General features: G+C 56.9%; 1 protein-coding gene and 1 long non-coding RNA gene across 3 annotated transcripts; one reads left to right on the top strand and one right to left on the bottom strand.

The window, feature by feature from the left end:
- The first annotated feature begins 1,441 nt into the window (after positions 1–1,441).
- On the top strand, positions 1,442–21,416 carry LZTS1 (leucine zipper tumor suppressor 1). 2 transcript variants are annotated; one of them, XM_055820349.1, is made up of 4 exons: positions 1,442–1,576; positions 15,470–15,957; positions 16,380–17,201; positions 18,484–21,416. In XM_055820349.1, exons 2-4 carry the CDS (start codon positions 15,607–15,609, stop codon positions 19,147–19,149), a joined length of 1,839 nt encoding a protein of 612 aa, XP_055676324.1. In that variant the 5' UTR covers positions 1,442–1,576; positions 15,470–15,606; the 3' UTR covers positions 19,150–21,416. The 2 variants fall into 2 exon arrangements, with proteins under 2 accessions (XP_055676324.1, XP_055676323.1); XM_055820348.1 differs by lacking the exon at positions 1,442–1,576 and adding an exon at positions 1,598–1,892.
- Positions 6,063–25,399, bottom strand: LOC114011093 (uncharacterized). The gene is made up of 2 exons (XR_008750059.1): positions 25,209–25,399; positions 6,063–9,000 (listed from the first exon to the last, which is right to left on the bottom strand). It is a non-coding gene; the product is annotated as an uncharacterized LOC114011093 (long non-coding RNA).
- Positions 25,400–26,309: the final 910 nt, after the last annotated feature.

The following is a 26,309-nucleotide window of genomic DNA, read 5'->3' as shown; positions in this document are numbered from 1 at the left end:
ACCTACGGTCCTCTCACTCCTGGGGGTCCTGCTGGGCCCACCTGCCTCTCCCTGTGCTGCTGCTGGGGCTCTGTGCATGTGCACAGGGATGTGCACATTAACGCTGTACCCACGGTGGTTTCCTACGCTGGCTTTGGGAAAGGAATGGCAGCGGGTCTCCCACCAGCCAGACACACGCTGTGATGTGCCAGCTCATGCTGGGGCTCCGTCTCCCCTGACCCCACTCCATCTCAGCACTGAGAGGGGCAGGAGCTGACACGGGGCTCGGGGGAGCCACCGGCTGCTCCCCGGCATGGTACAGGTGTGTGCCGGAGTGGGGGGAGCCTCCATCGCTGCATACCTGACTGGGATGCAGCCACGCGGCACCGTTCGCACGGGGCAAGTCCAGATGTGCTGCCAGCTACCCAGCGAATTCCTGAGCGCTGCGTCAGCTGTCGATGGCAAACAGGCCTGCTCAGCACACGAAGGCAGGAAACCTGCCTCTGTGTAGGAAGAGATTAACGACTAGGCGAGGAAGAAGGAGGCAAACAGACTTCCCCAGGGGCAGACGTACAGGGAGGGAAGGGATGTGGGAACATAACTGCACCTCCAACCCAGCTCCAGCCTGCCGGGGAACAGCGGGATCCACTGAACGCTGCTCGAGAGTCACAGGGCGTGTGGGTACCTACAGAGCTTCCTCCTGATATTGGGAAAACGTCACATCTACACAAGCAGGATGGCCCTTACCTGTGGGCAAGTAGAGTCTGCTTGGGCTACAGAAACCGGTACCAGGGCCTCAGCCTGTGTTGCTTCAGGAAGGTGATTTAGCAGAGATGCTCAGGGTTTTTTCCCTTACAGCATCCCTCCCCACTGCTCAGCACTAAAGGCAAGGCCAGGAGTGATCAAGAGGCTGGTCCACCCCTTGTCCACACCTTGGCACAGCAATTCCCAGCCTCACAGGTGGTCCTCAGCCCGCGCTGACATCAGCCTGCTGCTTTTGGGATGGTTTTGGTACCTGAAGGTAGGGCTGCACACAGGGCAAACTCCTGCCAGGCTTGACAGCGCTGGAGCCAGGGCAGGAGCAGCACCCTGCAGCTCAGCTGCCCCTTGCCCTGCCTTTATCTGCCTCCCTGCCCATAAAGGCGTGCTGACAGGCACTGGCAGCGGAGCAGCCAAGGGGGTGGCTTGTTTGTGGAGCCAAAGCTACTTCGCTGAGCATCAGCCTGACACTCCTCTGCCGACAGCCGGCAGTGCAGCTGGCTCTGCGCCCGCTGGAGCAGGTCCCGTGCCTCAGTTTCCCCGTCTGCACCTGGGACGGCTCTGGCTGCGGCCCCAGCCGTACGGTCCCCCGTGGTCAGAGGCCTTGGGGAACATGTTTGTGCCGTGAGGACTAGTTGTGGCATGAGCCAGACACACCCCGGCCCAGCCCGCTGCTCGGCCCCGACGGACGGGGGATATTGGAGACTCTGCTTCACGTCCCTGCTCCAAATCAAGCAAAACAGGAACTTCAGCCCAGAGCTTTCCCGGCCGGGCGAGCTCCCCCGCCGCTGGCTGCTTTCCCCGGGCTCTCAGCTCCCTTCCCGAAGAGTTTTCCAAGGTACCAGGCTTTATCCCAGCGCCGGGCAGGACGGGAGGCACGGCTGGTCCAAGCCCAGCCGCCTTCCCCGCAGCACGGCGGAGCATCCCCCGCGCCCCCCCGCTCCCCACCGCAGGGGCTGCGCGGCGGGGGGTGCGGGGGGGCCGGGACACCCGGGGGGCCGGGACACAAAGGCCGGGGGCTGCGCCGGGGCGGGCCGATGCGCGGGGTCCAGGCTCCTCCTCCGCCGCCGCGCCGGGGATGCTGCTGCCGGGCGGGCACCGGGAGCCCCGCGGAGCGCCGCGCCGCCGTGCAGAGGAGGCAGCGGCCGCCCGAGGTGGGCTGGGGACAGGGGGAGGACGGGGGGGGGGACACGCGGGGGAGGGCTGCAGCCCACCGGGGTGCCGCTGCCCCCGAGCTGCGTGCAGGGGGATGCGGGGGGGGGGGCGCGAGGGGGGGTGGGGGTGAGCTGAGCAGCGCGGCCGGGGGTCCCCCCCCTGGCGCGGGGGGGGGGCTGCGAGCGCAGCGCATGGCTGGGGGCTGCTCAGCGCAGCGCCGAGCCCCGTGCCGGGGGGGGGCACAAAGGGCCGGAGCCGTAGCCCGGGAGCGCGGCTCTAACCGGGGGCATCCCCGGCCGCACACCCCCGGCCGGGCTCCGCTCCGTCTTTTCACTTCCCCCTGAAGTCTGGAAAACTTCTTTTCAAGCAACAAGAAAATTCTGCGTGTTCAGCACCTTGGTTCAGGCTGCTTCTGGTTACGCAGCCCCCAAACTCTCCGGGAAGAGAAAGAAAGGAGCAGACAGATGCCTTTGGTCTGTTGTCAGCAGCATCCTGGGCAAACAGGGGCTGCCAGCCCGCCGCAGAAATTATTTGCGGGTCGTGCCCGTGTGCGTGCGGTAGGATGGGCAGCAAGCGGGTGGGCAGCGTGGGTGGAAGAGGTGGAAGAGCATTAGCAAGCGTGAAGGCTCTGTTTTGCGTGGGCATCGAGCACCTCTGTCTTCAAATACTAATTGTATCAGGATGCGGGTATCGTTGCGTGCGAGCGTGCCGGCTGTCGCGATCGCTGGAAGTGTTGGAGCCTTTCCTTGGGTGTGCAGCTGCACGGCCAGGCAGAGCTGTCGATGCTGTGCTCGGTGCGTGTGCAGGCTGCAGGCTTTGTGCCTATTTTTGCACCCAGGTAAATGCGTGGGCAGGAGGTCACTGCTCACCGGAGGATGCGCAGCTCTCGGGGGTGTCCGCCCAGGTCTTGGAAAGCCAGGGATTAACCTCTGCCTTTAAAAGCAGCGCTGGAGGGCTGCCGTGGCAGGAGCCAGCTCCGGGCTGTCACTTCTCACCCCGCTGATGCTCTGCATTCGGTGCCAGGTGGGCACAGCCCAGCAGCTGCCGGCTCCGGTGGGGAACACGGCGGAGCTGAGTCCCAGGTGCGGTGCACGGCTGGGGGTTGTGCCTTGCCCTCACCGAAGGGGCTGGACGCCTGCCTGCGCTCCACAGAGCACCTCGCTTTTCCTCACCGTTCAGGAGTAGCTGCCCTCGGGTGCAGGTTCCCAGCGGTGTGGCAGGAAGGACCCCCACACAGATGTTGGCCCAGGATCGTGGGGGAGCCCTGACAGCTCACATTCAGACCCACCCCCACCCCTGATTATTCCCCCGCACAGCTGTGCCCACATCTCTCGATCCCACTGCAGCGGCGGTACCACTGCATCCCTGCTATGAACCCCTCTCTCCCCGGGGAGTTTGCATTTGGGTTCCTGCTGTCCCCTTCTCTAACGCCCCCTCGGCACCCTCACCAGCCCCTCCCGGCAGGGCCAAGCCCTGGGCACCTCCTGAGCCACTGCTGCCCCAGCAGAGCAGTGCTGAGGGGGTCTCTCTCCCTCTCCTGTGTTCACAAGTGAGCTGAGGCCTGGGATCTCCTTACATATGTGACTCGTGTGCTCACGAGGGACCAGCACCTGGCCCATTTTTCCAAGCAGGCTTGCGTTTCCACAGTAGTTACCATGGCTGTCCAGATTCCTCCCGACAAGAGCTTGCTTTCCTCACTGAAGGCTGCAGCAAGTGGAATACGAGCAGGAAAAAAGTCCTCATGAGTCTTCGCTATCTGTCCTCCTGATAGCATCGCTCCAGACGCTGATTAACTTCCCTTTGAAATCATTGCCAGGACAGAGCCTGCCGGGCTGCTCCTCACCTGGCCCCAGCCTCCCACGCCAGCCTGCAGTCACGGCCGTGCACCGTCACACTCCGTCTCCCCGACCCCTCCGTGTCACGCCACGCCAACCTGCCCAGCTCTCACCTATGCCTGCAGCCAGGCTTTTGGGAGGGTCTACAGAGCCCTTCTTTAGCCATTCTGTGGTATTACTCCTGCAATTAATCACCAGGGCCATTAATCAGTGGGACAAAGAATTGGAAGTGCAAAATCATCAGTGCAATCAGCAGTGGGGGCAATTAATGGCAGCTGCAAAAGCGCACTCAGGAACACAATCCCACGCTACGGGGGATGCTTTCAGCTCCCTGCCAGGCCTCCAGCTGCTCGAGGGGCTGCTGGCAGCTCCCTCGGCCTCGGAGCCCCCAGCTGTGCCGGTGCCCGTCCTGCTCCCCGGGTGACCCCCTCCTCTTGGCACCGCAGGCTGCGAAATTGGTCTTGAGCCGTTCCTTTCCACCCACCCCTTAGTCACTCTTCCCTGGCAGGCAGCATTGCGGAGCGGTGGGAGGCGAATGAATGTGAAACTCAGGCAGGAAAATGAAAATTCAAGAAAAGCCAGCTCCCCTGAGAGCGAGCCACCGAAGCAGGTATAGGGACTTCCAGGGCAGGCTTCCCGTGCCGAGGGGATGTGGGGCAGACCCTTACCCCTGGCCTGGGCAGGGGGGCTGTGGCACTGGAGAGGGGGGGGAAGCCCAGCACTTGCAGATGCTCTGCTGCAGAGTTGGGCCAGGCAGAGGCAGGGATGCTGTCCCAGCGAGCTGCTGCTGCTCTCCCATCCCGTGCCTCCCGCAGCCCTTGCTCTGATGATATCCTTAGCCTTAAATCACCATTTCCCCCCTCTTTGAAAGCCTCTATTTTGCTGCGGGCAGGTGCAGTCATGCTCAGCACACACTCAGGTGAGGCATCTGCGGCACGCAGAGAGGTGGGCAGCCACAGAGCAGCCGCTCTCGGTGCAGCAGGGAGCAAAACCCAGTTGAGGGCTGGATCACCTATCTGCTGTCCTTGAGACCATTCAAAAACCCGCTCCCATCTCTGACAGCGAGAGCTCAGCTCCAGGCTGGCTCCCTGGGACGCTCAGTCACCCACAGACATCCCGGCAGAGCTTGGAGCCTGTGGTGCAAGGTGCTGCGTGGACAAGTGTGAAAAAATAGTATCATTGCAGCCATCACAGGGAAGTGATGCTGTAACTGCTCCTCAAAGCAGCACAGACTGGCAGAGACAGGACCATAAAGGAACACGCAGGCTGCCCATGCCCCGCACCCTGACACATGGGACCTTAATCCTCCAGCATTCAGAAAAAGCTTAGCACTGATTGGAAACTTGGAGGCTTTCCCCGCCCCCCCCCCCAGTCCCCCATACCACTGACTTGCATGTGTGTTAATAATTCTTTCTTTTGGGAGGTCTTAAAAATCTCCCCCTGCCTAGTTCATTTGATGTTGTGTATTTAATGGCTGCCCTTGGGTTTGCTATCATGTTTTTTTCCAGGAGACCTGTAGGCAGAAAGCTGCATGGAAAGCTCCTCTCTGGGAAGGGGCAGGATGCAGAGAGCAGGGACTGAGCACCCGGGTCGGGGCGAGCAGCACGAAGGCGTGCGGCCGGGAGTGGGCAGGACCTAAGTGGACTGTTGCCATTAAGGATTAGTTAAAAATAGCAGGGAATGTACAAAGATCTGGCACGTGGGTCACAAAGTCTTTCCTACACGAATTGTTTGCTACTATTGGGGTTTTGTGCTTGCTCGTTGAATTAAGTAAAGCCCCCTGCCTTGAGCAGGAAGGCTCGACAATTTGTTCCTGGGAAGCCCTGGGTGTGTGCGCACTTGGCCCTTACCTGGTTCTGGAGAGCAAAATCCGGGGGAAGGGGGGCACAAGCAGTGCTGGGATTACTCCAGAGCTGCAGGAGCAAACGTCATCCCTGCCTTGCTTTGCAACTGCATCCTCTCAACAGCAGCGTTCCTGCTCAGACCTTCCTCTTCCTCACATGCAGAAGTTTTCCTTCTGAGCTAAAAGATATCCATTTATCTCCTTAGCAGCACAAGGCCTCTGTGACCGCCAGTGCTTTCCAGCAGAGGGTAGCAATGCATGTGCATGTTCTCCTTAAAATAAGAGGATTTTGAATGATTTGTCAAGGAGCCTCACCTCCTGAGCCTCTGACTTCCAGAGAACCGAGGGTCTCTCCCCCACGGGGCAGTGCTCAGGCCTGAGAGCCAGAAAGGCTGAAGCTGGGCGCTTGCCTCGCTCTTGCTGGAAAAGAAAAAGCCTCCGAAAGGTCCATCTTGACTCGCTGTCACACAACGACACGGAGCCATTTGCCCTCAGTGGTATTTTCCCCGAGGAGTTTATCCAGGTTTCCTCAATGCAGAAGGGATAAATTTGGCTACTTGCCATATTGCCTAAGCAAAGACAGCTATGTCAGAGGTTCTAACTCAGAATGCAAGCTGGAAGGAACATTCAGATATTTAATTGCCTTTTAGCAAGACATCAGCCAGAACTGTCTCAACAGACATGCTCCTCTGAAAGGCAAGTGCCTGTGTTTATTTTTTTGAAACAATGAAATGACATCTCTGTAAGCCAGTTATGGATGATCTCCTTTAAAGGTTAATTGAATATTCCTTGCAACTTTGATGTACATTTCTCTTTTGAAAGAATTGCTCTATTTGGCAGCCAGGCATTAAAGGGGTGGTTTTCACAACGAGCCAAGTTTAAAAAAAAAAAAAAAAAAAAAAAAGAGGAGGAGGAACATAGGAAGTGAAAACTGAATTTGCCTTTTCTTTTTCTTCTGTGGCTGCTGCCTTGAAGCCTGGTAGAGCAGAGCAGGATCAGGGACATGTAACACTCTGGAAAGCCAGAGAGGGAGTTGAAGGATGAGAAGACAGCGGCAGCACAGCAGATGCTTTTCACAGCAAGGACTGCAACAGGCATTCTATCAACATGCAGAAGTTGCCTTTTCTCAGCTCCCACTTGACTGAGCATCACGCAGCACACAGAAATACCCAGCATTTAGACAAACCACCACACAACTGGTATCACAAACAAGGAAGGACAGCATAAAAATAATGCGCAGCTTAGTTTTGGAACCCAGGTGTTGTGAAGTCAAGCACAGACTTGACATGGAGAAGTTTAATTTGCTGGAAGATCTTTAGGTCCTACCTCAGAGAAACGCTTCCTCTGATGCTCACAGCCTTACTGCTAAGGGCAGAGACTGAGGCATTTCAGCTGCTGCCAGGGGCAGTTATTTCCCCTCCTGCTTCTCAGGAAGCTTCCATCAGAGCTTCCCACTGCAGCAGGCAGTTTCCAGCCTGACCATAACGGTATGTCCCAGGAGAAGCAGCCCTGGCTCAGCCTTGGCTGCTCATGCCCTTGGCTACCTGGCCACCACCAGTGGGAAAAGAGCAAGGGAGAGCAAGCAGAGGGCCCCCAAACCCTGATGGCACTCACGTTGCACATGAGCCCAATGAGGCTGAGAGAGAAGCAGCACAGATTTGCTTTATGATCCCCAGATATAGCAAGGGGGTGTCAAAAAGCAGGAGGAGGTGAAGGACCAGAGAGGAAACCCAGCTGGGCCTCCTAAGCACTTACATGGCAGCCATGGTCAGCAGGAGCACAGGAGACAATGCTGGCTATGCTCCTGGCTGCTTTTCAACCACCTGGGAGAGGCGAGGAGACAATAAAAGGCAGGAGGACTGCAAACAGAGCCCTGTCTCCATGGCAGCCTGCAGCTCCACTTCTAAATTTTCCCTGTACACGAAGAAGATGCTTTTCCCCTGTATATTCTTGGGGGAATTTTGCAGCAGAACAAGCCTTAGTCCAGGTATTTCCTGGTGATTGGTGAGGGATTGGCATGTAGAAGGAGCCCTTGGTACTACCATCCTGTCAGACCTTGGGGGAAATGGGCTCACTGTCTCTCATTACTCTCTAATCCATAATTAGGGGAACAGAGGAAGACACGTGCAAAGCCTGTGGAAGCGGAAAGCTGGGAGGAAAAGTATTTAGGGCTCATCTCAAGTTACATGAAGTTCTTGCTATTTTTAGCTGGACAGGCAAACACTTTCCGTCAATTAGACCCCAGAGAAAGTGCGTGGGAGACGTGTAGGACACCAAACCTCACTGGTTGGGCTGCTGACAGGGGCTATGGCAGTTAGCACCAGGCACAGACCTCACTGAGTCGGTGCTGCGCAGGCAGGAGTTAAAGGACAGCATCTCTGCAACTTCCTAACCACGCTTGGAGGCACCTCCAAGGTGCACGGGGACCCTGAGCTGCCTAGCACAAGCCGGTCCCTTGCAAGCAGCTTTTTTGGGTGCCCCCCCAAGCTCACACCCTGGCAGATTGTGTTTTACAGGGTCGGAAATAGATGCGTGAGAAGGGGCCTCGCGGATCCCAAGTGAAAGCCATGCTCAGCTGTCACCCACCCCAGCACCAGCTGCCAGCTCCAGACGGTTCCCAAAATAACTAACCCATGGTGGGGATGCGAGGGCCCCTTCACCCTCCTCCCAGGGACGGAGCAGTTCTGCATCTGCCAGCCTCGTGGGGACGGGCCACTGTGCATGGTACCTGCTGCAAGGTCCTCCCTGGGAACAGGAGCCCCTCTCCCCAGCAGCATCCCCCAGCTGCACAGACCCCTCCCCGAGGTCTGTCCCGTTTACAGAGGGGTCCTGTGAGCAGCTGGTGGGGACTGGGTGGGTGCTGGTGGCCTGGGTACCGTGGCACGGCAGGGTCTCGGCGCTGAGCCGGCTGTTTCCTGCAGAGCCATGGTGCCTGTTGCAGCAGGGATGTGAATTTACCAGTCTGGAGGTCGCAGTTCCTGGTGCTGGCATCACCACTCCGGTGTGCCCGCCGCAGCCCCAGCCAGCCTGCAAACCTGTGAAAGACAAAAGCAAAGACCCCAGCATTTCTGAGTTTCCAATTAGCAGGGCTTTAATTGCAGTATTAGTTGCTCGTTAGTGGGAAACAGCCAGATGCTGTGTGGAATTAAGTAAGATGAAAAGATCTTTCTCTCCACCCCAAGAATATTTAGCTATGTCTCATACGAGCATTTCCTTCATACTGGGAGCATGACTGATGTGACTTGTGTGGGTGCTGTGCCCGCTGCTGAATCACCGATGGGCTCCGAAATCCGTACGGCGCGAGGCCGCTGGCGGGAGTGGGGATGAGCTGTGAGGGGGGCTGGGGGTTTCGGGAGGGCACAGGTGGGCTTTCTTCACATGTGGGTGAGTGAAGGTTGGAAGCTGGAGGGTCCTGGAGTTGCATTTAACCTAAAACAGAGTGAGAAAGCGTTTGGGCTCTGGCCTGGGTGGGGCTGGGGGTCCCGTCACGGGTAGGATGAGGGTTACTTGCAGAAAGGTGGGGTATCAGAGGCACGAAGAAGAGCTACAGACCAAGCCCAGGGCGTAATAACATGGAGGATCAGGCTGCCAGAGCAGTGCCGGGATATTCCCACAATGCCCTGCTGTTGCTGTGCGTGCATCCAGCAAGGGTAGGGCATCATGCGAGACCAGATTCTCTTGGGACAGCCCCTCCCCAGGTCAGACAGGGCACAGGGACAGTAGGAGGAGGGCCAGGACTGTCTCAAGCCCAGCTCCTGGTAGCGCTTTTCGGATTTGCTTGCGTATGAAACTATTTAGTAAAAACTGCAGCTGTGCGGGGGAGAACCGGAGCATTTCAACACCAGGAATCTCGTCACCCTGCGCACAGAAACGCAGGCTGGCTCTGCAAACAGCCCAGGACGGCATGAGCGATGCTCGTGGGCTGCCCAGGGAGCATCACCTCCCCGGCACAGCCTTCTTATAATGACACCATCCCATCGCCGGCCAGGCTGGCAGGTGGGAGCAGGTTAAGTAGGTGATATTTTGTCCCCCATCACTGCATCATTCGGTGACCTTCTGAGCCCCAGCCCAGCCCCCTCCCGACAGGTCACTTTGCTCAGCTCCTGAATTCCCTGTGGGCTGTTACTTCCCCCAGGCTGCCAGGGCAAACACCAGCTTTTCCTGGGAATAAAGGGCTGCTGGCTAATACGAAGATAAACAAGGTTTGGCTCACTTCTAAGTCCCTCTCAGGCCAGGGAGACAGGGAGAATAATATATCACTTTTTCTAGCCCACATATTTGCTGGTGCTATTAGTTTGTGCACAAGCTAACTGTCCAGTAAGCATTTGCTGGAGAGAAAGCACGAGACTGTGCAGAAACGCAGACGTTGAAAGTCATGGGACTTTGCTGACTTATACCAATTTTCTGTGGGTTGAGCAATCGTCCCCAGGCAGGGACAGAAGCCTCTCCCTGCTCAGCCAGGGCTCCCACACAGGGGAACAGTGCCGTCTCCCCACAGAGGGACCAGACAGTATGGAAGTAGGCACAGCACAGCAGGTGTCGAGCTGGTATCCTCTAAAGCATGTTCTGCCAATATGATTCATTGTTAATTTGAGAAATTCCTCTTATTCTAGTGCTGGCTTTCCCAAACATAACTCAAGCCACTTGCCTCAATGCTGCCTGCATCATCACATGGATGATTTTGCCCTGGTCTCCCATTAAAGCCGCTTGTTGACTCAACCCCAGTCAGGATTGGCGCCTTAATTGCTTGATGGACGGAAGAGAGGTTTACACAGCTCCTTCAAGCTCTTTCCAAAGCTGACGCTGAATTCAGCTTTGATTTCTGGCTTTTCCAGCAGGGCTGGCAGGAGAAAGGGTGGCATAAGTGACCTTGACCTGTGCTGCCCTCCCGCAGGAGCTGGGTGCAAAGTGCTCGGCCCTGCCCATGGGCTTCGAAACGAATGCGGATTGCCTTTTGTGGCTTTTCCCCCCCGTTGAGCAATTGCACCTTCACCACCAGGGCCTGCAGCAGGATCACTGGTCGCAACGTAAGAGCCCAGCTGCCAGGGGACACTGGCAGAGAGACGGCACCAGTCTACTACTGCTGTGCTGGCACGAAGCCCACCCAGCTCCCTGCCAAAGCCACCGCCGGCTCCTCTAACAAGCACCAGCCAGTGGGTGTGAATTCTCTTAGTGTTCATTGAAATAACATTAAGTGTGATGGACTCCTGGGCTATTAGAGTGGATGTAACATGTAATTGAGGCTGGTTATTCTTCATCTGGAGTGTCCCCCTTCACTAATGGCAAATCAGGGCAGAACACATGGTGCGCGCTTTGTGAGTCCTGGACTCAATTCACTCCCTGCCTCCGATCAAAATGATCCCAATGAATGTCAATGAATGAGCGGGGGACAATGAATTAGAGTGAATGAAAGCCTTGTAATGGGGCCCTTCGCCGGCACCGAGCCACAATTGAACACCACAAGGATGGCGTCTGCCTGGGCGGTGTTTGAATTCATCCCCATTAGCGCGATTAGGGTGAAGATTACAGGGTGGGGGCAAGGTCGGCTCCACCGATGGGGCTCTCCAAGCCCTATTGCTGCCATTTCTTTGGAGACCAAAATGAGCAGGTTGTGGAGAGCCTGGCTCCAGCTGGGCACGGGGAGAGCGGGCTGAGCTGGGAAGCCTGAGCAGGGACAGGCAGATGCTCGCGCAGCCCCACGCGGGTCCGTCTCATCAGCCTGGGCTTCCTCGGTGTTCAGGGTCCTGAAGCCAGAACCTGGTTGTGGTTGCAGATCCCAAATCCAGCTCAATGAGATCGCTGTGTTCCAAGTTTTGGATTAAACCGTTCTCTTCATTAAAACTTAAGTCCCTGTAGCACATGCATGGCTTTTTACCATGGAAATGCCCACATTTTTCCCCTGGGGGCCACATTCCATGTGTCTCAAAGACCCAAATCACTGAGTAAAAGAGGGGCACATCAACTGGCATCGAGGGAAAGTGGAAGGAGGCTGCTCCTGGATCCAGGCTCTTGGCAGCTGCTGCTGCTTCTGTATTATCTGTGCATCTCCCAACAAACACCCAAATGCGTGGGTGCATCTGCACAGAAATGATGAATAATAATCCAAGAGGGAAAAAGAGTAGGCGAGAGAGTGCAGGGGAGAAGGAAGCTTTCACATTCCGAGGGGAGAGGAACAGGATCAGCAGGGAGGGAATAGCACTGCGAAGCCTGGAAGGAAATGAAGGCTCTTACGAAGGTGGCCTGTCTGAGGAAGGCAGAGAGAAAGCTACTGCCTGTGAAAACTCTGCAGGGGAGAGGAAAAGGCTTCAAAGAAACTGCTGTAAGGGGATAAGATTAAATTCCTGCAGCCCATTCAGAAAGGAGGCGATGGGGAGAGTTCTCCCATGTGCAACTGCGGGGCAGGCACGACTGCAGTGAATGCGAGATGCTATTCATTTTTTCCCCTCTATTTCTGCAAAAATAGGAGTGGGTGCATCTGGGCACTCAGCCCCTGATCCCGGGGGTTTAGACCACGCTCTCGGGGTGTTTACTGGGTGTCTGTCCCATAGGCGCCCACCGCCAGACCCCCGCACCTCCTGGCTCACCACTCCGCCTCAGCGGGTTTTGTTGGCAGCCCCGTGAAGGGTCGTGGAGCCCAGGCACTGCCCCTGGGCACAGCATCACCTCGGGGGTCCCACCAACACAAGCCTCGTGCTGTCGCCCTGGCCCCCTCCCCACCACGGCGCCGACAAAAGAGCTTTGAAGGGCTCATTTGCTGGAGGCAGCAGAGCGAGAGGGAAAGGCTTGTGTCTTTTCTGGCTTTCTGTCCTCGTTAATTGGTGAGTGACAGGGCAAACCACGTTCCAAAGTAATCACATTTAGCACGAGAGCCAGGCAAGGCCAGGAGCTGAGCGGGTGGGGGGCTGCAGGGTTTGGCTTCAGGGGCAGAGCCGGGCTGGTAGGTGGCATCTGACAGGTGGCATCTGGTAGGATGGGCATCTGGCAGGTGGCATCTGGTAGGGTGACACCTGGTAGGGTGGCATTGCCATCACGCGCTGGCAGCCACGCACGGACCCACAGCAGACAGCGTGCACCCCACAGGCACGCACAGGTCCGGCCCCAATACACCTTCATGCCCCTGCAGGCTGCCCCACTGCAGCAAGAGCTCCCCACTCGTGCCTACAGCCGGGGTGCCACGCACCCCCGCTCACCCAGGCATGCCCCCCACCTCCAACAGCCGCCCCCCGCAGCCCTACAGGCTGGGGCATCCACCGTTGCTGGGGCATTTTCAGACCCAGCACCCTCACGTTTGTTTTTTTTTCTCTTCCCAACCCCCTTTTACACTTTGCAATATGCCCAACCTAACTGAATTGTGGCTGTTGCCAAGCATGCAAACCCCCTTAAAATATACATATATACATGCGTCTAAATATATATGCATGTACATAGTGACTAGTTTTTGTTTGGCTCAGCAAACTGATCTGGCTCCCTGTAATCACACGGTCACTAGATTTGATGCAGAGAAAGATGCATGTGCCACAGAGGCTGAACGAGGGAGGGGGACAAGTCTGGTCCCCCCTTTTGGAGGTGCTGGGGCAGAAGCCTGCGCCCTCCGCTCGCCCTGTGTGCTCCCAGCTGTGCTGTCTCCAGAGCCTTTCTCTTTCTGCTCACATCGTGCGCGAATGCCAACTCCTCCACAGCTTTCAAAGTGTTCACTTCTAAATGGAAAGAGGGAAGAAGAAGAAAAAGACGTGCCCAGCCCTCTCAGGCATGTGTAGGAGGGCTGGGATTGATTGAAACACCTCCTGCCAAGAGGCTGGAAAGTCCCAGGTCTCCCTCCCCACGTTTCTCTTGTCTTCTGCAGGCACCCAAAAAACTAAGGGCGCATCTATCCAAGAGGATGGGTGATCTGGCCACAGGGACAGTGAGCCTAGCAACCCTGGAGCACCAGCCACATGCAACACTCTGTGCTTTAAGGAATCAAACATCACTGACACCTCTGCCATAGGTGTTTACATATATATATATGTTTACATATAGCGGCTGCTTCCCCCTTCCCGCGCGCTCGCACACATTGAGCGCTGTCTCTGGGATGCTGTTGCCATAGCTGGCAGCTGTGACACTGCCTTTCCTCCTCTGCAGGCACAGACACACAAGCGTGGTGTCAGGGACTCGCAGGCAGAGCAGCCTCCTGCGCCAGTTATCCCGTTCCCCACAGCGACGCGTCCCCCTCCATGCACATTATGCCTCTTACCCTATAAAAATGAATGAAGCCAAAGCCATCGATCGCTTTTAGCATATCAGCATCCAGGCAGTAGTTCAGATCTTGGTTCTTACTTACTTCTCTTAATCTCCTAAAAATGGATTTAGGGATTAAAGCGGATATTCTGTCTTTCTGGGACTTTTCTCTGACACTTAATCAATCTGGGTCCTCAGGGCGCAGAGAAAAAGAAAACAAATAAAGCTGAGGGATGAGCACAGGTTTGTGTTACCCTGTTCAGGATGCAGAGGAGCCTGCACCGGACCAGGCGTGAGGCAGAACGTAATGAAGAATGGGAAAAACATAGGAGCAACTCTCTAGACTTTGAGGATGAGGCAGCGAGGATGCCCTGGCACGCCATGCCTGCACCCCCCTCCTACTGCCAGGGGGCATTTTACCCCCCAGGATGTCTGCTCAGGCGATGGAAGACTGGCATGGGGCACCAGTGGAGAAGACCCACTGGAGAGTGGGCGCGTTGGGCTGTTCTGCATGCAGCGGAGAGCAGAAACGCTTCTTCTTTCATCACCCTCTGCAAATAGGATTTAGCTCATTTTGATTACACACTAACTTGTGCCTACGAGCAGCTCTTCCCTCTACTCCCCGCCTCACCCTTTAATGATCTAGATGGAAGATGCATCTCCATTATAGCCCTGGCACTGGGAGCCAAGCATCGCAAAGGCCACCAGGAGCTGGGATTTTATTTTACATTTTTCCCCCATAGCAAAGTGAATTAATGCAGAGCCCCGCATACCTCTGAACCGTAATCACAATACTTTGCACACACATAATGCCTCTCGTCTCCTTAAGTGCTGCACAGACATTAAGCATAATTAAGCCTCACAGCATCCCTTTTCAGGTAGGTTAAGAGGAGCACAGAAAATTGTCGAGAAATCAGGGAGCGACAGGCTGATGCAGAAAAGGTTGTGACTGCAGCTCACAGAGTCGAACGCAGCTGTCAGGAGATGGGATCCATCCAGCGTGGAATAAGCAGGAGGCACAGATGCTTGTTGAAATCAGTGCCTGTTAGGCACCTAAAAATCACTACAAATGTCTTTTCCTCCTCTCTTTATTTTTAAAGACTCCTGTGTCTCCTAAGGCCTCATCCGGCTGCACCATACCCAGCAGCTCCCCACGAGTCCCCGGGTGCAGGGTGGGATGCACCCAGCCAGCTGGGAGCTGTGCCACGGAGGGTGCCAGCCAGCCTGGAGGATGCAAGCAGTTCGTGGGAGGCTCCTGGAGCCATCCCCAGGCACAGGGGAAAGCCCTGCTCTTCCCCATCTTCCTCATCTGCTGCTCTCCTTCACTCTGGGCTTCTGCGGAGGGATGAGGAAGAGCAGCCCTGGGCTGGCCGCAGGGTACCAGCCCCAGCAAGCATCCCTCTCCCTTTGCACACCCGAGGAACGACCAGCTCGCCTGCACACACTCCCCCAGCCCAACACACAGGGGGAAACACGCACACTGAGGCACGCACGTGCCCTTTGCACAAAGCCTTTCACATGCCGATAACAGCTTGTACCCAAACATGTGTGCAAGGCGTGCATTTACCCACTCACACCATCAGAAACCGCCCCGCTCCTGCCGATGCCCAGGCTATGGGCGCAGCATCGCGCCCGCCTCCCAAACTGCTTTTCCTCACCCTGCTCTCTTTGCCTCCCCCAGGCTCGCAGCTCCCAGGCGCAGCAAGGTCTTTGCTATGATTGCAGCAGCAGCCGTCTCTACCTGCTGCCCGGACCCCTCGGCACACGGCTCAGCTGGGCTCCGCTCACCCCACTGCATGCCCCCAGCCCGGGAGCAGCATGGGCAGCGTCAGTAGCCTCATCTCCGGCCACAGCTTCCACAGCAAGCACTGCCGAGCCTCCCAGTACAAGCTCCGCAAGTCATCCCACCTGAAAAAGCTCAACAGGTACTCAGACGGGCTGCTCCGCTTTGGCTTCTCCCAGGACTCCAGCCACAAGTCCAGCTCCAAAAGCAGCAAGAATGAGGACTTCTTTTACATCAAGGTCAGCCAGAAATCTCACGGCTCCCACCGAGCAGACTATACCGCGCTTGCCAGTGGGGAGCTGGGCAGCCAAGCTGGGACGAGCAGCATGGACTTCGGGACGCCCACGCCGCAGAAACTGATGCCATTTCCTAGCCAGCTGGAGGTGGTTAGTAGGGGAGGCGGTGGCCCCAGAAGCGTGGGGGGGGTCCCACTGGACAGCATCTGCCCTCAAAGTGGGTGCAGGTCCCACCGTGGGGTTGTCCTCGTGTAAGAGAAGGCTCTGAGAGCATAGTTTGCTCCAAGGAGGTGGGAGGAGAGGGGCAGGAGGGAGGTGCTGGGGGCACTCTGCCACCCTCTGCTTTTGGGAACTTGGATCAGCAATACGTTCTGTCCTCTCATTCCCAAACATGCTGTTAGCCTCCCACCAGAGGCAGTTTTAGCCACCAGCAACCCCTCCCGAGCTTTTGGCCCTTGATGGAGACCCGAGCCATTCCCACTGTGGGGGTCTTGTCCTTGGGGGAAGAAGGGATGGGGGAGAACAGACGACGCGGGGTCAGTCTGTGCTGACAGGCTCTCTCTTCTCCCCAGGGTGCGGAGAAGCCAGCTGCACGACCCACCGCCTTCAAGCCAGTGCTGCCCCGCTCCGGCACCATCCTCCACTCCTCCCCTGAGAATGGGGGACACCTCTCCCAGCAGCTGCATGCCCCGGACAAAGCCAAGGAGCAGGAGCTGAAGCCGGTGCTGTGCTCGGGGGGGCTGTCCGACTCCGGCAGGAACTCCATGTCCAGCCTCCCCACCCATAGCACCAGCAGCAGCTACCAGCTCGACCCCCTCGTCACGCCCATGGGACCCATCAGCCGCTTCGGGGGCTCAGCCCACAACATCTTGCAGTGTGCCATCATCCAGGATAGCAACATGATGAGCCTCAAGGCCATGTCCTTCTCCGATGGGGGCAACAAGATCCTCAACCCTGGCAAAGCCCCCCACCACCATGCCGCCGAGAAGACCACTTGCATCCGTTCGCCCATCTCCACGGATGAGTCCACCATCCAGGAGCTGGAGCAGAAGCTGCTAGAGAGGGAGGGAGAGTTGCAGGAGCTTCAGTCAAGCTTTGAGGAGAAAGAAGTCAGCTCCTGCCAGGCATACGAAGAGAAGCAGCGGCGCTGCAAGGAAGAGCTCGAGGGTCTCAAGCAGAAATGCAACAGCAAGCTCAAGCAAACCTCGCAGAAAACCCAGCGGACGCAGCAGGTCCTTCACCTCCAGGTGTTTCAGCTGCAGCAGGAGAAGCAGCAGCTCCGGGAGGAGCTGGAGAACCTCATGAAGGAGCAAAACCTTCTGGAGACCAAGCTGAGGTCCTACGAGAAAGAGAAGACCAGCTTCGCCCCGGCGCTGGAGGAGACCCAGTGGGAGGTAAGTGGCACGGGAGCACCGAGCAGCATCTCGGGCTGCCAATTGCAAAAGCAAAGAATGTGGGTGGAAGGCGATGGCTCCAGCACCAGCAATAAGCCACACAGCTCTGCTCCACTTCTGTGCCCTCATCCAGCAGCACTACGGAGGGGCTGAGCAGAGCAGGTGGTGCACACGCTAAGCCCAGGCTTAGGAGATAGATATTAAAGCCAAGGAGAGCCCTAGTCTGTCACGTGGAGGCTCTGCAAGTTATAATTGACTCACTGCCCCTCTTAACCCCTCAGCACTTCACATCATATAAGGAAACAACTACTGCATAAAAAAAACCCCAGTCATTAAAATAACTTTGCGTTTCCAACCTCCAGCAGAGGGTTTTTCAGACTGCCTGCCCCAAAGGAGCAGTAAAGCCACCTTCCTGCGAGTAAATAGGAACTGCTTGGACTTGCCATGGCCATTTATCAGAGAGCAGTAAAACCTTCCACTCTCTGCTTAGGCTTAATTTTCCCACTGATTGGGTAGCGCTGAACAAAGGCTGTTAAACTGCTGAAAATTCAGGCCCGCCGGAGTAACACCCACCGATACCGCTCGGCTGCCCGCAGGGAGAAGCGTAGCTACTGCCCAGCAGGCCTGGAGGAGCGCAGTGCTCAGCTTCGCTCCCTCGCACGCGAGGATTGCTCATATCGCGTCCAGTGTCTCTGGTTTATTTGCGCTTGCCAGCCGCCCTGCCAGGCTCTCCACAAGCCCCACCGGCCTTGCGGCCGCAGGGTCCCCCCGGGTGCAGCTGGATGCCGAGCCCCCAGCAGCTGTACCAGCCACGCTCCAGGCTCCAGCGGGATGCTCCACTGGGATTTACATGCAATTTTGTGGGGTGCAGTTGGGTGTCTGCTTGCAAAACAAGCTCAGCAAGTTTAACTGACCACGTGAGCCATCAGCGGTGGTTTCGGCAAACATGTTGGACGGGGTATTGAGACTTGAGCACTTCCTTGACACCCCATTTCCACACCTCCGCTGAGGGTGTCGGCTCCTTAAATCCTCACAGCTGGTCACCAGCAGCCCTCCATGTCAGCCAGGGTGTTGATGCATGGAGGGAGTGAGGTCCCCTCCAGCCCCCTGGAGGGCCCAGGCATGGCTCTCCGTGCTGGGCATCTCCCCGGGTGGGATTTTGTGGCTGGGGTCTCCACATGCTGAACCCCAGCTGAGCCCAGCGTGGCTTGCATGGGGTACTGTGGGTGCTGCCCATCTCCAAGGTACAGCCCTAACTGGGGTGCTGCATCCCTCCCCACAGGTGTGCCAGAAGTCGGGGGAGATCTCCCTCCTGAAGCAGCAGCTGAAGGAGTCCCAGACAGAGCTCAACACCAAGACCAGTGAGATCCTCAGCCTGAAGGCTCAGCTGAAGGAGGTTAGGGTGAAGATGGAAGGGCTGGAGATGAAGACCCAGGACCTGGAGGGCTCCCTGCGCACCAAAGCCATGGAGCTGGAGGTGTGTGAGAATGAGCTCCAGCGCAAGAAGAACGAGTCCGAGCTGCTGAGGGAGAAGGTGAATCTGCTAGAGCAGGAGATCATGGACCTGCGGACGGAGCTCGCCATCCTCAAGGAGCAGCTGAGCGAAGCCCGGGAGGTGGCCAGGCCCTGCGCTGTGGTGGACGATGCTCAAGCACTGCAGGGAGAGGTGGAGAGGCTGAGGGCAGAGCTGAAGGCTGAGCGGGACAACAATGAGCAGATGACCTCTGGCTTCCAGCACGAGCGGCAGACATGGAAGGAGGAGAAGGAGAAGGTGATTCACTACCAGAAGCAGCTGCAGCAGAGCTACCTGCACATGTACAAGAGGAACCAGAATCTGGAGAAGATGCTCCAGCAGCTCGCTGCAGGGGAAGATGGCAAGGAGCCCATCGAGCTGGACATACCCGGTGCCGATGTCCCCTACGAGGACATCATCGCCACTGAGATCTGAGCCAGGTCTGCCTAATCCTCCTTGCAGCTTAGGGGTGGCAGTCTCTCCCAGGTAGAAGCGCTGCCCTGCAGCTTGCCCCACGCCTTGTACAGTTCAGATGAGCCATGTATTTATTAGCGGAGCTGGTGGCCTGGCCAGCTCGCCAGCCCTTCTCCCCTCCCTGCATCGCACTGCGGCGGTGCCCTCCGCCACCTGTCGTGTTACAGAGGTGAACAAGCAACTAGTGCCAATGGTGACGTGCCAGCAGTTCCCCCTCGCCCCCCTTCTGCCCCCTTGTAGGACTGAGAAGCCAGCGACGGGGGTGGTCAGGGAACAGGACTTCAGCAAATAATCTCCCGTCGGGTAACGAGATGATGCAAAACTCCCAGGGGATGCTCTGCTCCATGCTCGGGGGGGGGTCCCATGACAGCACAGCTCTGGGGAGAGGGACGCCACAGCCCTTCCCACCTTCTTTGAGAGGAATCAGCCTTGGCACGTTTCCAGCCGGTCCCTTCCCACAGGCTGGAGGAAGCGCCGCTGCTCTCACACCTCCTGAACCTTCCTCCGGTCAGTGCCAAACCCCGGGTGCCACAGGACCGAGGAGCTGCCGCCGGCGCAGGCTGCACATCCACTTCTCCCGTCCCTCGGCTGCTGCAGCGCCTCAGGAAGGACCCTACCCACACACACACGCACCCTTCACCTTGTTACAGCCAACACCCCCACCAAAATCACCTTTCACTGACGGGCACAGCGCACCCAGCACCCATCCTGTCCCTTGGCCATGGCCACACCTGCACATCCCTCCTCCCTGGACCTGCACAGCCACAGCAAACCCAGCATTCCCACTCTGATGGACAAGGACCCGGTGTCCCTTTCCTCCAGCTGCCAGATGGGCAACTGGATTTAAAAAGGAACAGAAATTCCCAAGCCACAGTCTGACCCAAGGAATCAGGGGGTGGAAATCGGTTGTGTTTGCCCCATGACCCCATGTGCTCTCACTTGCTCGCTGTGACCATCCCTCCTGGGAACCCCGGCTGCCTTATCTCCACTTGTGCCCTTACACCCACGGGATCCCATCAACAGGAGCTGGTTAAAAAAACCCAATCAGCCAACCACTTCCATTTTGTTTTCTACTCCAGCTCTTAAAATTTTCTCCTGCCACCAGCAAGCAGATAGCCAGGCTCCACTGCGCATCGCCAGCAGTGACTCTCCCATCCTGCCACAGCTCAGCATGGCCAAGAGGGAGTCAGCCAGCATCCAGCTTGCCAGGGTGGAGGTCTCCAGCCGGGACCACTTTGTGCTAGTGCAATGGTATTTTTACTGCAATATGTTTGTTTACCCACTAGCGAGGTGGGCACCAGCCCAGGAGGCTCCATCCCAGGGCTGCGGGCGGGGGGTCTTGCACAATCCCATGCCGCAAATTTGGCCAAGGGCTCAAAGCTGTGCGCAAGCAGCAAAATTCAGCATCCCTCACCCTGCTCCAGCCAGCCTGTAAGGGCGACTCACAGAAACCAGTCTGTGCCTTCCGCACCTGCCCCCGAGCCCCCCCCAGGGCACCCTGGCCCGTCCTGGCACACGCACATAGCACCAGCCGATCCATAGCCATGGTCTGCTGGAAAAAAGCCAGCCTCGAATCCCGGTTCCAGCCCCGCGGCTGTGGGTCGGGGCCACGCTGGGTCAGCCAGCCTTTGCCCAGACCTGCTGAAGGATGCTTTGGAGAGCTGAAAGATGAGGGATGAAGGACGGCACCCAGCTCCGCTCTGGCTCGTGGGGCCGGACGGGATTTTCTGCATCATCCAAGCCATAGCCCTGCACCAAGGGCTCTGCAGCCCTTCCGTGTCCCGCATCGGAGCCAGAGCGCAGTGACCAGGAGCTTTCCAGTGCCAAACACACGGGTGCCGAGGAGTGCCGAGCTCTCCCGGCTGCCCCATCCCGCAGCCCCTGTCCTGGCAATGCCCAGCCTTGTTCCCGCTCCCGCTGGCCTCGGTGGCCCCGTCCCAGGTCCCCGTTGCCCCAGCCGCGTGTCCTCGCCAGCCAGCGCTGTATGATGTGATTGCCCGGAGGCATCGATGTGCTGCCTTTGCACAACGCTGTGTGTGACCGTCCGCATCGCAGGTGTGTCGCTGCCGGTGTGAGCCACGGCCGCCCTGCCCGCTCTGCGGCTGGCCGGCCTCAGCCTGTACATATAATTATTTTTCTGCAGGTTTTTTTGGATGTTATTTCTGGTGACTGATGTAAACTACTGGTAATTTTATGGTTTTATTTATAAATAAATTTTGTAAAACTTATTTAGCCTCTCCGAGTGCCTGGCTTGGCAGCGTTTGGAGGGTTTTCACCACCAGCCAGCAGCAATGCAGGATGGTGCTTTGCCATGCCCCTCTCCGGGGCACATCACACACACACCCCTCAAGCCACAAATCATTTATCACAACACTCCAAGGTCCCCTTTGGGGACATCCTTCCACCTGGCCCTGTTTGTTTCCAGCCCCGCGAGCGCTTTGCCGCATGGGTGAGCGGCGTTATCTCCGCCGTGCAGCTGGGATAACCCATGCATGGAAAAGCAGCAACTTGCCTCCGGCAAACACAGGGATATCGGAGAAGAGGAGATAATCCGCCTGGCCCAGCTCCCAGCTCACACCCCGCAGCCTTCGCCCTCCTGCTCTGAAGGTAAAACTGATTTTCATCCAGACCCTGCGCAGCCCAAAGCCCCCAGCCCCAGCGGCCCCACCGGCGTGGGCTGGTCCATCTCCCAAGGGGAGCCAGAGAACACAGCTCCAGAGGGAGAGATACAGCACAAATGCCTTAATGAAACCAAGGACATGTTTTGACTATTGAAGCTGTTTTCCTCCAAATCAGCTCAGAGCCGATTTGCCTTGCACGGATCTGGTGGTTTCACAGGTCTAAACAGCACAGGGGGAGGTAAAGGGGGAGGTTGGGGAGACAGAAAATAGCGGGAAGCACTCAAATTGTAGAAAACACTGCCATTTGTCCTGACTCCTCTGGCTGCTTCCAGGGGACACTCACCCCTCCAGAGCAAGGTGGGGACCCTGAGCCACTCATGAGCTGCTCCGTGCCCCCCGAAAGGGCACCTGGCCCCAGCACCCAGCTCCCACTGACGCTTTCCAGGGAAACCTTGGCTTCGCTCACGCTGCCCGAGGCATGAGGGAAGTTTATTTTTAGAGCCTTTGAAAACTGCTGAGGAGGAAGGAGATAGAAAACCACGTGCGAGGGCTCTCTCTCTCTCCTGAGCAGCACCTTCTGTTACACATCACCTCCGACCATCGCCTGCCCTGGCTGCTGGGTGCTGCCGGCTTGGCCAAGCCCTTCCCAGGCTTGTCCATGTATCTGGGCCAAGAGAGCAGCAAGGAGAGACCCCTGAGCTATCCCACATTACCCCAGCAGATATCCCTGTCCCACAAAGGTTGCAACCAAACTGCAAATGATGCAGTGCAGCAGAGCAGAGATTTACCAGGGCTGAACAGCAGCAGGAGTCAGGGCAGGTCCAGGAGCAAGCGCAGCATCCCCAAGGGCACATATGCCATAAGAAGAGCTTCTTAGCAATACACTGGGAAGCCAGATCCCCAGACCTGGGGACCCTGGGCTGCTTCTTCCATTAAATCAGGTGAGGGTCCCACCCCTTCTCCACCAAAACCCTAATGAAGCTACTGATGAGAAAAAGCTGTGTCTTTCCCACAGCGAGGGCTCAGAGCATCCTCTGCCTCAGGCAGCAGCAGAAATCAGGATAGTGGGCACTGCCTGGCCCTCGTAGGGCTGATGCACGGACAGAAGCACGGCTCCCTTGCTCACAAGGAAAGCTGAGCAGCAGAGGACAGCCTGATCCCTGCTGCAACCCCACTGCTTCACGCCCAAGAGCAGGCACATTCGGGAAGGAGCAGAAAGCCCTGATAATATTGGGGCAAAGCCGTTCCCTCTGATGCCCAGTGCTTGCCCTGTGGAGGTTAAACATGAATGGGATGGCATCGGTGCATGCCGGGGCTCCCGAGCTGAGGAAGCGTCAGAGCACGAGGGGCACGGTTAGCTCAGGTGTTGGGGGCAAAAGGGGAGACACAGCACCCGCTCGTGCATCTCCCCCGCAGTCACTGGGGTTCCCCCTTCGCCTGTGCTCTGGGTAGCTCTGCTCCAGCTGCCCGAGCACCAACCGTCCTCAAACAGAAGGAGTTTGAATCAGTTGCTGAACTAATCAGCGGATGCAAATAAGCTTAAAGACAGAGAAAAGCTGATTTGCATCTTCTTTTAACACCCTGGTGCCACTGCACCAGTTTCTGGCTATGGGGGGCAAAGTCAGACCTAAAATCTCAGCAGAGACAAGACCAGGGCTGCCTTTGAAAGAGCAATTAAATCGAGCCACCTCATGCTCACAGGGTGATAGAGGGTCGGAGGCAAAGCTGCTTTTGATGTGCAAATAACCTGCAGCGGCTCTCCCCACCAGCCTGCTCCCCTGCCTTACATCTGCCAGTCCCAACCGAAAACCCAAGGGGCAGGGTGGGGGAAACGTGTCCAATGTTTGCTCTCCTCCCCTCCTAAATGAGCCGACAGCTGGCGTGTGCTTCTCCGAGGGACCCGACTGGCTGACATCAGTTGGCAAAGGGGGATAAGACCCCCAGGCAGTCCTCATTAGTCATTACAAAAAAAAAAAAAAAAAAAAAAAAAAAAAAAGAAAAAGCAGCGTGTAAATGCGCTAAGGCAGCAGCTGGGAGATCAGCACGTCCCATTTAGCATGGTACCTGCTGTCTCTACGCCGTGAAATATTGGGCTGTTTGTTTAACACCCGGCCAAGCGCCGTGTTCGGAGCTGCTGGCTCCTGGCCGGGCAGGGACACAGAGCCCAGGGAGGGCTCACGGCGCAGCCCGGCCCGACGCCACGCAGAGGGGCACCCCTTCCTGCTGGCCACGGGTGCCCATGGCCTTCCCACCGCTCTTCCCGGCAAAGGGCTACGTTCCCAGCTCAGTGCTGGAATAGCTGTGCTGCAAGCCCCAGCCTGCTCCTGAGGCCTCCGGCTGATGGGAACTAAAGCTGTTTGTGTCATTCCTCTCCTGCAGAGCCCTGCGCCAGCTCGGGCTGTTGGCTCCCTGTCTGTAGCACAGGGTCTGCTGTAACCCAGGGACCTGCCTGCGGGCAGGGGGGTGGCGATGCTCTGCCTGGGGTGGCACATGCGTTTCCTCCAGCAGCCAGGAGGAACACAGAGGTTTCTGCCCCGCTTCGAGCCTCCGGAGCCGGAGGAGCTCAGGCTCAGGCGTGCTGGCGGGAGCCACTGTGAGCGAGGAGCAGCGTGGCACGGGCAGCGCAGCCGCTGCAGCCCGGCCGCTCCTGTGCACAAGTCCAGGGAGCAGAGGGGACAGGTCAGAGCTGGATGTTGGCACCAAATCTCTGCCGGACATACGTGCCTCATTAAACCAGCGGTCCTAGGGGTTTAAACAGCAAGCAAGCCTGAATTAAGTCCCCTAGATAAAAGCTGAAGAGCCTCAGCACGCTGGTTTTGTGCCCACAAGCACGACCTCCTCCCCTGACCTTACAAAGCCAAGTGAACCAGAGCCAGCCCCTACCCCTGGTCTCCGCGAGCACTGCTAAAAAGCTCAGCGCACTTGCAATCCATGGCATCCAAGCAAGCTAAGAAGTGTCTGTGCACGGGCCACTGCTTCCAGCAGGTCTGATCATTTCTGAAGCAGTTCTTGCACTTCTGTCTAAATATTGAATTGGAAAAAAAAAAATAATGTTATTTCCAGGTGATACAGGACCTGAAATGGCCCTGTCCTTCTGGAAGCAACACGCCTGACTGGGGAACTGACAAGCAGCAGCTTGCTCCATCCCTTCGCTTGCCCCTGGCCGGGCGCGCAGTGCCGCTGCGTGGCTGCTGCGCTCCATCCAGCACCGTGCTCGCCGCAGCCCGGCTGGCCTCATGCAGCGCAGGCAGAGCACGCAGCCCCCACGTGCTGCAGACAACAGCTATTTTATCCCCGGCACAAAGCCACCCTCGCTATTTATATTCATCCCAAACCTTTGCCTGGCCCGGATGAGCCAGACTATCACTGATGGATTGCCGGTGCGTGGGAGCTGCTCACCAGCCTGCATCGAGCCACGGAATCAATCTCATTCTTTTCCCTTTGCTCCCATCAGCTGCAAATTAGTAGAGCTTAATTTCCATGAATATTCTTCTAATTGCAGAATTCCTTTCGCTTTGCTCTGTAACATATGCACGCTTCAGGAGCCATGTTACCCATATGCAGACATCACAGGTATGTGGTGGCAGGCAGCTGCCTCGCTGGCTCGCAGCGCTCACACACCCTCAGGAATGCTTGTTCAACCTTTGTCCCCAAAACCTGTCACCTGCTGAAGGATTTCAGGAATTCACTGGACTCTGGAACTTCTCCTCTTACTCATGTTTTCAAAACCTGCATTACTGAGTGCTGACAGCTGCCATCTGCTCATGGAGTTATTCCCCTGCCCTAAGCACAGCCCCCCCCTCAGGATAAAAGGACTGTAACTGAGGGGGTAAAAAAGGTAGAAAAAAAATCAAAAGCACCTGTCCCAACTTTTTTCAAGCCATCAGACGTGTTTTTGGCATACTAGATCCTCCTTCCTCTTCCTCCACCACACAAAGTGAACAGCCTTTCAAGCTCTGTGGGACAATCATAGCTATTATTAATACTGAGGATATGGGATTTGTAACTTAAGTGTCTCTCCTGGTGAGAAACATACTGCAGCAACCGGCTTGGACACTTAAATGAGTTTCTTAAAAAAATGAGCTAATGTCTTTACTACCTCAAGGACTTGTACTGCTGTACAAGAAACAGCTTGAATTATAGCATAGTACAACATTTAATAGGAGAAGACCTGAGACAGCCTCAGGCTTTTATCGGTCAAACAAACTGTTTACAGGGAGGGTGTCGGTGCAGCTCAGCACATGAGGGCAGAACTCTTCAAAGATGAACCACAACATCAGCAGAAAGGTGCTTTCCTCCCTCATTAACTGACTGGTTTCACTGTGCAGGTTGTTCAGCAGAGGGAGGTGCGTTTGGTTCGCTGCTGCTCTCTGCAGTACCTCTGGAAGAACCCTGGCTCTCCCTGTTTCACACCACTGCCTCTCACACCCCCCCCAGCCCCACTGCACCCCCAAAGCCAGGCAGCCTCTAACAGCTAATTCATGGAGAGGGACAGACACC

The sequence above is a fragment of the Falco peregrinus genome, chromosome 17 (genome assembly GCF_023634155.1).
Source record: "Falco peregrinus isolate bFalPer1 chromosome 17, bFalPer1.pri, whole genome shotgun sequence".
Taxonomy (NCBI): Eukaryota; Metazoa; Chordata; class Aves; order Falconiformes; family Falconidae; genus Falco; species Falco peregrinus.
The sequence above is the reverse complement of the archived record's forward strand: the minus strand, read 5'-3'. Positions and strand labels throughout refer to the sequence as shown.

Coding starts and splice junctions, on each gene's coding strand:
- LZTS1 (XM_055820349.1), top strand. CDS start 15,607: ATGGGCAGCGTCAGTAGCCTCATCTCCGGCCACAGCTTCCACAGCAAG. Junction 15,958..16,379: donor TTCCTAGCCAGCTGGAGGTG/GTTAGTAGGGGA, acceptor TCTTCTCCCCAG/GGTGCGGAGAAGCCAGCTGC. Junction 17,202..18,483: donor TGGAGGAGACCCAGTGGGAG/GTAAGTGGCACG, acceptor CCCTCCCCACAG/GTGTGCCAGAAGTCGGGGGA.